A 10,504-nucleotide genomic window follows, 5' to 3' on the forward strand; every position below is an offset into this window, starting at 1 on the left:
TTAAGGACTACCTGTATTTCTGATTTTAAAGAACAACCTGCTCCTGCCACTTCAAGCGTCATTATGGAGGTTTTTAAGAAGAGACTGGACAGCCACTTGTCTGAAATGGTATAGGATCTCCTACTACAACAGGGGGTTGGACTAGAGGACCTCCAAGGTTCCTTCCAACTCTATTATTCTGTTATTTATGACCAAAATTGAGCCCAAAATTTCTGTTGCTAATTGAGACATTTGTTATGTGAGGTTTGCCCTGTTTTACGACCTTACTTGCCACAGTTGTTAAGTGAATCACTGCAGTTGTTAAGTTAGTAACATGGTTGTTAAATGAATCAAGCTTCCCCTATTGAGGTTGCTGGTCAGAAGGTCGCAAAACAGAATCACATGACCCTGGGACACTGAAACCGTCATAAATATGAGTCGCCAAGTGCCCAAATTTTGATTGTGTGACCCTGGGGACGCTGCAACGGTCTTAAGTGTGAAAAATGGTCCTAAGTCACTTTTTCCCATGGTGTTGTAACTTCGGTCACTAAATGAACTGTTGTATTCCATTTCTTTGCTCTCTGTCGGTGCAGAGAGACACAAATTATTTTGCCCAGCTGTAATATATCTAAAGTCATCAACTATGGTTTCACTTTTACCCATTTGAACACATTTTACAGGGGGTGTTATGAAACATGGTTTGTCCTTAACCATAAATTGCTACCAGTTTATTTACTGGTTGCTTAAGTCCCTTCTAGTCTGTGTTCCCACAACCAGCCTGCTTCCCACCGAATGGTCAGCAGTGTGCTTGCACCTGCCAAAAAAGCCAACACAGTGCTGGGCTGCATTAACAGAGGGATAGAATCAAGATCACGTGAAGTATTAATACCACTTTACAATGCCTTAGTAAGGCCACACTTGGAATACTGCATCCAGTTTTGGTCACCACGATGTAAAAAAAAAATTGAGACTCTAGAAAGAGTACAGAGAAGAGCAACAAAAATGATCAGGGGACTGGTGGCTAAAACATACAAAGAACGGTTGCTGGAATTGGGTATGTCTAGTTTAACAAAGAGAAGGACGAGGGGGGACATGATAGCAATATTCTGGTATTTGAGGGACTGCCATAAAGAAGAGGAGGGGTCAGCTTATTTCCCAAAGCACCAGAAGGCAAGACAACACCCAACAGGTGGAAACTAACCAAGGAAAGAAGCAACCTAGAACTAAAGAGAAATTTCCTGACAGTGAGAACAATTAACCAGCGGAACGGCTTGCCACCAGAAGTTGTGGGTGCCCCATCACTGGATGTTTTTAAGATGAGATTGGACAACCGTTTGTCTGAAAGGGTATAGTTTTTCCTGCCTGAGCAGGGGGTGGACTAGAAGACCTCCAAGGTCCCTCCCAACTCTGTTGTTCTGAATTCTGTATTCTCTCGCCTTCCAGGTCGAAAGCTGGAACAAGCACGACCAGAAGCTGTTTGATGCCGTTGAAAAAGGGGACGTGACCCGGACGTCCCTTTTTGCGTCGAGGAAAACAGCCCACCCCACCAAGCTCAACGCCCTGGGCCAATCTGCGTACGTAAGTTTTTCCCCTTGGCCTTCAAGAGGGACAGTTTGGCTGAAGGGCAGTGGCCTTAGCTACGATTGACTGAACCTGGGGCTATGTGGTTGTGGGAACTCGGCCCTTGGCTCAGAAGATTGTCTGTAGAGATCATCCCATTCAAGAATGTGGCTTACAGGTAGTCCTCGAGTTACGACCATCATGCAGCCTGGCCATTACAATCCTAACTCCTGAATATCATAAAATGGGTCAGTTACTTGTCCAACCCAATTTAATGGCCCCTTTTTTTTGCAGAAATCATCACAGTTGTTAAGTTGAATGACCACAACCTTCACTAAGTGGTGGTTAAATAAATCTTGTGCTCATGGAGTGAACCAATGTTACACTAGGGGTGCGGTTTTGCCCAAAACTGGAAGTAAACAATATTTTTTTTTGCAAAACCACCGTAAAATGTGGTTACATGACCCCAGAATCCTGCAAAGAGCCATCAATGCAACCTGGTTGCTAAGTCCCCAAAGTTGGTTATGTAAGTGCAGTTGGATCTGGATCGTAAGAATCCCCCCTGGTAGGTTCATTAGAACTTCACCCATTCGCTAAGTCACCGGTCGTAAGTTGAGTCTTCATTGGGGACAGAAGTTGTCAACCTGAACTTAGGGGCAAGCCAAGTGGCATAGTTCCAAACTAAGAATCATGGCTTGTTAGAGGACTTGGGGGCTATTAAACATAACACGGTCTGCCATTGCATTCTTAACCAAGTTTGGCATAGACAATTACATTAGTACTTGATTACCGTACAGATAGTCCTTGATTTACAACCGTTCCTTTAATGACCATTCAAAGTTACAATGGTACTGAAAAAACTGGCGTGGCAAGTTCTCACATTTGTGATGGTTGCCACATCCTTATGATCATGTGATCAGATTTTGGGTGCTTGGCAACCTGGATATACTTGTGATAGTTGCAGCATCCCAGGATCATGTGATCGCCATATGTGATCTTCCCAGCTTCCGACAAGCCACATCAATGGGAGAAATTGGATCGCTTAACAAACGCGTGATTCATTTCACCACTGCAGTGATTCATTTAACAGCTATCACAAAATACGTTGTAAAATCAGGCATGATTGACTTAGTAACCGCCTTGCTTAGCAACCAGGAATTTTGAGATCAATCGTGTGGTCCTAAAAATCGTCTATTTTTGTGCACTCATTGTACATCCTGGGTGGAGGAATTTCTTTCAAGGACAGGATGTAAATTCCTACTTGTATAAAACTTGGTTTGCCACATGTATGTGGCTTAAAGTAAAACCTTGCCTAAGAAGTCTTCTGGATGGTGTTTTTGGAGATGGATCAGGAGAGACCAAGAAAGAGCCAAGGGAAGGGGCTAGGAGAATTTGCCATGGCCACCGCGCCACGGGACTGTGGGACAATATTAATACTAATATTGGTGGTTAATACAACTGCCTAGCATGTAGACTGCCTAGGTTCGAATCCCATAAAGGGTGTGGCTAGCTGATGAGGGCTAATAAGCCCGAAATAGCTATAGTAGTCTCCCACTTAATTCTTTAACTCTTTGTCAGCAAAAAAGAAATCTGAATATTAATATTAATATTAATCATTTCATTTAGTTGTTTTTATTATTGACTACATTTTCGCCAATATTATTATACTTCTCAAATCTTCTGTGGAATTCCCAGCCTTTGCTGGTGGGAAATTCTGCTTTCCCCCCTTTATTTATGAGCCACGATGGTGCAGTGGTTAGAATGCGGTATTGCAGGCTAACTCTGCCCACTGCCAGCAGTTTGATCCTGACCGGCTCCAGGTTGACTCAACCTTCCATCCTTCCGAGGTTGGTAAAATGAGGACCCAGATTGTTGGGGGCAAATAAGCTGGCTCTGTAAACCGCTTAGAGAGGGCTGTAAAGCGGGATATAAGTCTAAGTGCTATTGCTATTATTGCAGGTTCCATCTGGCAGCTTCCAAGGGACTCACGGAGTGCCTCACCATTCTGCTCACCCACGGGGCCGACGTCAATGATAAGAACGAGGACGGTGGGTACCAGCCCAAAGACCCCCTCCCCCTTTTCCCAGGGCATTTGCACAAAGGGGTTGGTTGGGTTTTGCAGACCAATCATTTCCATGTTTGAGGGACATCTGGCTGGTAAGAGAGGATCATGAGAAGACACATTTCAACAGCCCCTCCCCTTTCTCTACATTGCTTTGACGTTATGAGGCTCCTGGGGTGGGCAATTAATTTTTCCCCAGGGGCCACATGAGAAACTAAGACTGCGTTAACAGAGGGACAGAATCAAGATCACGTGAAGTGTTGATACCATTTTATAAGGCCACACCTGGAATACGGCATCCAGTTTTGGTCACCACAATGTAAAAAAGATATTGAAAAAGTGCAGAGAAGAGCAACACAGATGATTAGAAGTCTGGAGGCTAAAACATATGAAGAACGGTTGCAGGAATTGGGCATGGACAATCTGGAGAAAAGAAGGACGAGGGGGGACATGATAACCGTCTTCCATTATTTGAGGGGCTGCCACAAAGAAGAGGGGGGGGGGGTCAACTTATTTTCCAAAGCACCAGAAGTCACAACAAGAAACAACGGATGGAAACGAATCAAGGAAAGAAGCAACCTGGAATTAAGGAGAAACTTCCTGACAATGAGAACAATTAACCAATGGAACTGCTTGCCTCCAGAAGTTGTGGATACTTCATCACTGGAGGTTTTTAAGAAGAGACTGGACAGCTATTTGTCTGGAATGTTATAGGGTTTCCTGCCAGAGCAGGGGGTTGGACTAGAAGACCTCCAAGGTCCCTTCCAGTTCTGTTATTCTGACACAGCTGTGGATGTCCAAATGAACAGTCCTCCACAGCAGGCTGTGAAGGTGTATAGGCATGCATGCACGTACATAAATTAAAAACGAAAACAGCAGTTGCCTTCAAAATAAGCAGTTGTATTGGGTGCATGGCATACATTTGATTTAATCAATTTACATTTGATTTTTAATTTCCGATTGACCTCAGGCAGGCCAGACAGGGACCGGATGTGGCTCGGGGACCATAAAATGCCCAGGCCTGAGCTAACATGTCCACAAGGTCAGGGGTCAATTGGTTGACAATGACTGGAGTCACACCACAGTGTAGATTAGTCTAGCATCTGTTTGGTCCTTAAGGCTTAGTGTGTTGTGAGAACTCAGTCCCTGGCCTACACTTTTGAATCATTTAGACACAGATAGTCCTTGATTTACACAACTGAGCCTGAAATTTTGATCTTAAGTTGTTGCGGTCACAAAGTGGGTCAACTGTTTTTACAATGGTCATTAAATGAGTCACCACAGTCATTATGCAAATCCAGCATTTCCAATGTAGGTAGTCCTTGATTTACGACCATAATTGAGCCCTAAATTTCTGTTGATAAGTGAGACAGTTGTTAAGTGAGTTTGGGCCCATTTTACGACCTTCCGTGCCACAGTTGTTACGCGAATCACTGCAGTTGTTAAGTCAGCAACCCGGTTGTTAAGTGAATCTGGCTTCGCCATTGACTTCGCTGGTTAGAAGGTCGCAAAAGGGGATCATGTGACCGGGGGACACTGCAACCGTCATAACTATGAGTCAGTTGCCGAATGTCCGAATTTTGATCACGTGATCATGGGGCTGAGGCAATGGCCATAAGTGTGAAAAACGGTCATAGGTCACTTTTTTCAGTGCTGTTGTAACTTCAAACAGTCACTAAATGAAAAGTTGTGAGTCGAGGACTACCCGTAGGCATTTTTTGCCGTTTTCTGCCCCCAGCTGCAGAATCCCAGTCATGTTACCACAGGATGCTGCAACTGGTTGCAACTGCAAAGCCGAACTGCAAGTGCCCAAAATGTGATCATGTGACCTGGGTAGATGCAGCAGTTGTAACTTTGAAGACAGTTGTAAATAGCTTTTCTGTGTGCAAAAAAAAAAGGTTCAATCAATCAATCAATTTCAACTTCTTGTGGGAAAAAAAAAGATCTCGCAAAGTTGGAATTGATTGATTGAACTTTTTAGTCCCACCCAGTCTGTCATTACCACCGCAGCCACGCCCGGCCAATGGGCCACACCCACCTGGCACCCGGCGATACATAAGTGGGTTTTGGGTTGCAGTTTGGGCCCTCGGTCTCTAAAAGGTTCGCCATCACTGGTCTAGGGCAGGGGTGTCAAACTTGCAACGTCATATGATGTATCGTGAGTTTTTTTCCATTGCCAGCAATGGGTGGGCGCGATTTCGCAATGACGCATCCGGCCCGCCGGCCAGCAGTTTGACACCCCTGGTCTAGGGTCTCCTGCTTGAGCAGGGGTTGGACTAGAAGACCTCTGAGGCCCCTTCCATCCCTCTTATTCTACGGTTTATGTTTTTGCAGGCAGCACAGCTCTGCACCTAGCCACCATCGCTTGCCAGCCCCAGTGCGTGAAGGTCCTCATCCAGGTAAAACACTTCTTCTCCGTTGGGACCCCTATGAGGCCCATTCGCAGCACCCTAAAGCTAAAGGCACCTCTGAGCGTGTGCAGTGACATTTCAGCTTGGCGGGTTTTAGAAGGTTTAGCCCGGGGGGGGGGGAGAGGGAGGTTGTTGCTACCCTTTGGGAATTTTTGTGTGGTTTCTGCCCTATTCCTCTGGTAAAATGTCCCCCCCCCATTGAGAGGGCTCTGAGCTTGTTTTCAAGGAGGAGAAGGAGAGGAAAAAGACTGTGGGGTCCTTGGTGCTCTCTGAGCTTGGTGGTTTTCTTGCAGACGTTTCATGACCCAGCTAGGTAACATCATCAGTGCTAGAAGGGAGGGGTGTTTGTGGAGAGGAGGAGGAGGAGGAGGAGGACAGTGGTGTCCTTGGTGCTCTCTGAGCTTGGTGGTTTTCTTGCAGATGTTTCATGACCCAGCTAGGTAACATCATCAGTGCTGGAAGAGAATGGGGTTTTCCGGGACCTCCTCCTCCTCCTCCTCCTCCTCCAAGGGATTGGGGTCACTTTGTTCAGGGCCGTTGTAACTTTGGATGATCACTAAATGAACTGTTGTAAGTCGAGGACTACCTGTAATGGAAAAGGAATACAAACAGTAAATTTATTTATTTGAATTTATTAGCTTTATTTGTTTTGGGGGTGTCCACTGGTTGCCCATAAGAAAGAAGCAGAATGTGGACTGCAGACAAGTCTGGGCAGTTTAGATGAGTGTCAAGTAATTAGGCGTTAATCAGGCCCCTTGCTGTGAAAACTCATCTTCTTGATTCAAGACCTAACTGGAAAACAGTGATGCCTATCTCGTGGGAATTAATAACAAATAAACTTAAAAGGAAGATTACTACTTTTAATTGCACTCAATTCTATAATTGCTGGATAGTCAGCGCTGGAAGGGTGAGAACCATCTAATGCGGCAAATCCCACTTTAGAGCCTACACAAACTCACAACCAGCATGAATCTTCCTGGGCTGCATGGAGGACAAACCTGAGATCCCATCCTTGTGTCTGAGAACACAACACAAGAAGGGGGGACTGGGGTGAGGAAAGACAGTAAGGGAGGCGACTGAGACAGACCCTTAACAAAGCAGGAACTGTTGTGATATGAACACCCTCGCCCTGCGCAGCTGGCTAAGCCCACCAGGATGTCATTCCCACAACATGCTGTTGGAAGAAAAATCAGATCCTGTTCCAAGCCGGGAGCACGCTATATAAATGAGCTGAAGGCAGGCTGCATTTTGGAAATGAGGTCTCTTTATTTAGTGGCCAGAAACTTCAGTGGCAGCAGCATGTTTCTGGGGTGGCTGACAAAATGGCTGAGTGAGTGGATGGATCTTAGCAATAGCAATAGCACTTAGACTTATATACCGCTTTACAATGTTTTACATCCCTCTCTAAGCAGTTTACAGAATCAGCCTGTTGCCCCCAACAATCTGGGTTCTCATTTTACTGACCTTGGAAGGATGGAAGGCTGAGTCAACCTTGAGCCACTGAGACTTTATAACAGGGGTGTCACGCGGAAGCTGCACCCACCCCATTGCCAGCAATGGCAAAACTGTCCCGATACGTTGCGCGACGTCACGTGACGTCACGAGTTTGACATGTCTGCTTTATAGGGTTCTGATTTGAGATGCTCCAGGGGGTTGTGCAATGTAGTGAGCCCTGGGCTTTTTGCTATTCTAATGGTGATGAAGGCAGACAAGCAGCAATGGGTGGAAGATCATTAAAGACAGATCCAACCTAAACCTAAAGAGAAATTCCTGACAATGAGGACAATTAATTAGTGGAACAACTTGCCTCCAGAAGTTGTGGGTGCTCCATCACTGGAGGTTTTCAAGAATAGACTGCATAATCATTTGTCTGGAAAAGCGCAGGGTCTCCTGCCTTGAGCAACGGGTTGGACTAGAAGACCTCCAAGGTCCCTTCCAAATCTGTTATTCAGTATTCTGTAATTTTGTAATTCTATTCCCAAAGACAAAGCATCTTCATGTTCAAGATCATGTGATGTGTTAATACCACTTTATAATGCCTTGATAAGACCACACTTGAAATACAGCATCCATTTTTGGTCACCACAATATAAAAAAGATGTTGAGACTCTAGAAAGAGTGCAGAGAAGAGCAAGGGAGATGATTAGGGGACTGGAGGCTAAAACATATAAAAAACAGTTGCTGGAATTGGGAATGTCTAGTTTCATGAAAAGAAGGACGAGGGATGATATGATAGCAGTGTTCCAGTATCTCAGGGGCTGCCACAAAGAAGAGAGAGTCAACTTATTCTCTAAAGCACCTGAAGGTAGGACAAGAAACAACGGATGGAAACTAATTGAGAGAAGCAACTTAGAACTAAGAAGAAACTTCCTGAGAGTTAGAACAATTAACCAGTGGAACAACCTGCCTCCAGAAGTGGTGAATGCTCCAACACTGGAAGTTTTTAAAGAAGAGATTGGACAACCATTTGTCTGAAATGCTGTAGACTTTCTTGCCTAAGCAGGACTAGAAGACCTCCAACGTCCCTTCCAACTCCTTTATTTCAATTCTAATTGTACAGCCCAGATTTTCCAGCCATAAATAAATAAACGAATGAATAAATCGGGCTGGGCAGCTGCAGAGGAGGTGTGGGGCCCAAGTCCTGCTGCTTGCAGAGCCCGGTTTTGCAAGAGTCCCCAGGGGCAGTTTCAATCCAGCCGTGGTGGCAGAAGCACCCGGAGCCAAGTGGTTGCACAAGGTTGTGCTAGGAACGTTCAGGCTTGTCTGCTGGCCTGTGTGGCCACATTCCTGAGCTGACAAAGATATCCGGGTCTCGTAAAAATCACCGGTTTGCTCCCAGGGAGCCCCCTTCTGACGACGGGTGCAAAGCAGGGGTGCATAGAGCATTTTTCACGGTGTCACAGCTACAGTTTCTCCTGCGTCTACATCTATTTCTTTCTTTTTTTCCCTCTTTTTCCTATTTGTTTCTTAACGTGTCTTGCAAGGTTATGTCCAGAGATTACTGCATGGAGGGTTTGCCTTAACTTGGGTAAAGACCTGGTTAAAGAACAGACCAAGTCCCAAAGGTTCTTTTTCTGGAGGCAACTGGACTTTCTTGTTTTGTCTTTGAAGACGTTTCGCTTCTCATCCAAGAAGCTTCTTCAGCTCTGACTGGAGGGTGGGGAATGGAAGGATTTATACTCCTTGCAGACAGCTGGTCATTTGCATTCTTTTTAGAGCCGTTGAGGCCACTTGGAGGTTTATCTGTGTCCTCAGGGTCATTTGAGTAGTGAAAAAATGGGAGTGGAACACAGTCCCTTCAGCAATTTCAAGAAGGCTCCCCATCCATTTGCACATTCAGGTGACCCTGAGGACACAGATAAACCTTCAAGTGGCCTCAACGGCTCTCTAAAAGAAGGCAAATGACCAGTTGTTTGTTTTTCTTTGAAGATGTTTCGCTTCTCATCCAAGAAGCTTCTTCAGCTTTGACTGGAGGGTGGGGAATGGAAGGATTTATACTCCTTGCTGACAACTGGTCATTTGCCTTCTTTTAGAGAGTCGTTGAGGCCACTTGGGGGTTTATCTGTGTTCTCAAGGTCACCTGAGTACTGCAACAGAAGTCCTTTCAGCAGTTCCAAGAAGAGTCCACACCCATTTACTCCACCCAGGTGACACTGAGGACACAGATAAACCTCCAAGTGGCCTCAACGGCTCTCTAAAAGGATGCAAATGACCAGCTGTCTGCAAGGAGTATAAATCCTTCCATTCCCCACCATCCGGTCAGAACTGAAGAAGCTTCTTGGATGAGAAACAAAAAGTCTTCAAAGAAAAACAAGAAAGTCCAGTTGCCTCCTGAAAAAAAAGCATCTTTGAGACAACCATGACCTGGATGATGGAGAATCTCCATAGACAAACAGACGGAATCACCACCAGATGGATTCCCAGTTGGCTGAACAACCGTACTCGATGTAATAATAATAATAATAATAATAATAATAATAATAACAACAACAACAACAACAACAACAACAACAATAATAATAATAATAATAATAATAATAATAAAGTTGGACGGGACCTTGGAGGTCATCTAGTCCAACCCCCTGCTCAGGCAGGAAACCCTATACCATTTTGGACAAATGGCTGTCCAGTCTCTTCTTAAAAACCTCCAGTGTTGGAGCATTCACCGCTTCTGGAGGCAGGTTGTTCCACTGGTTAATTGTTCTCACTGTCAGGAAGTTTCTCCTTAGTTCTAGGTTGCTTCTCTCCTTGATTAGTTTCCACCCGTTGCTTCTTGTCCTGCCTTCTGGTGCTTTGGAGAATAGCTTGACTCCCTCTTCTTTGGGGCAGCCCCTGAGATACTGGAAGGCTGCTATCATGTCCCCCCTCGTCCTTCTCTTCATTAAATGTGTAGTCCTTAATGGAGCTACATCTACACGGAGGGAAGCTTGCAGTGGGGTACCTCAAGGTTCTGCCCTGGACCCAGCTACTCTTCCACATCTTCATAAATTAT

General features: G+C 45.2%; 1 protein-coding gene across 1 annotated transcript in view; it reads left to right on the forward strand.

The window, feature by feature from the left end:
- The window catches only part of LOC107295561 (ankyrin repeat domain-containing protein 35-like), a gene marked incomplete at its 3' end in the record, with an annotated part of 12,830 nt that extends 6,830 nt beyond the window's left edge, over positions 1-6,000 (forward strand). The window contains exons 2-4 of the mRNA XM_015824873.1: positions 1,423-1,553; positions 3,499-3,587; positions 5,936-6,000. Of these exons, the coding sequence (XP_015680359.1) occupies positions 1,423-1,553; positions 3,499-3,587; positions 5,936-6,000 (285 nt within the window). The remainder of the gene's footprint in view (positions 1-1,422; positions 1,554-3,498; positions 3,588-5,935) is intronic.
- Positions 6,001-10,504: the final 4,504 nt, after the last annotated feature.

This window comes from Protobothrops mucrosquamatus, unplaced genomic scaffold, assembly GCF_001527695.2.
Source record: "Protobothrops mucrosquamatus isolate PMUCROS unplaced genomic scaffold, P.Mucros_1.0 scaffold2401, whole genome shotgun sequence".
Classification (NCBI taxonomy): Eukaryota; Metazoa; Chordata; class Lepidosauria; order Squamata; family Viperidae; genus Protobothrops; species Protobothrops mucrosquamatus.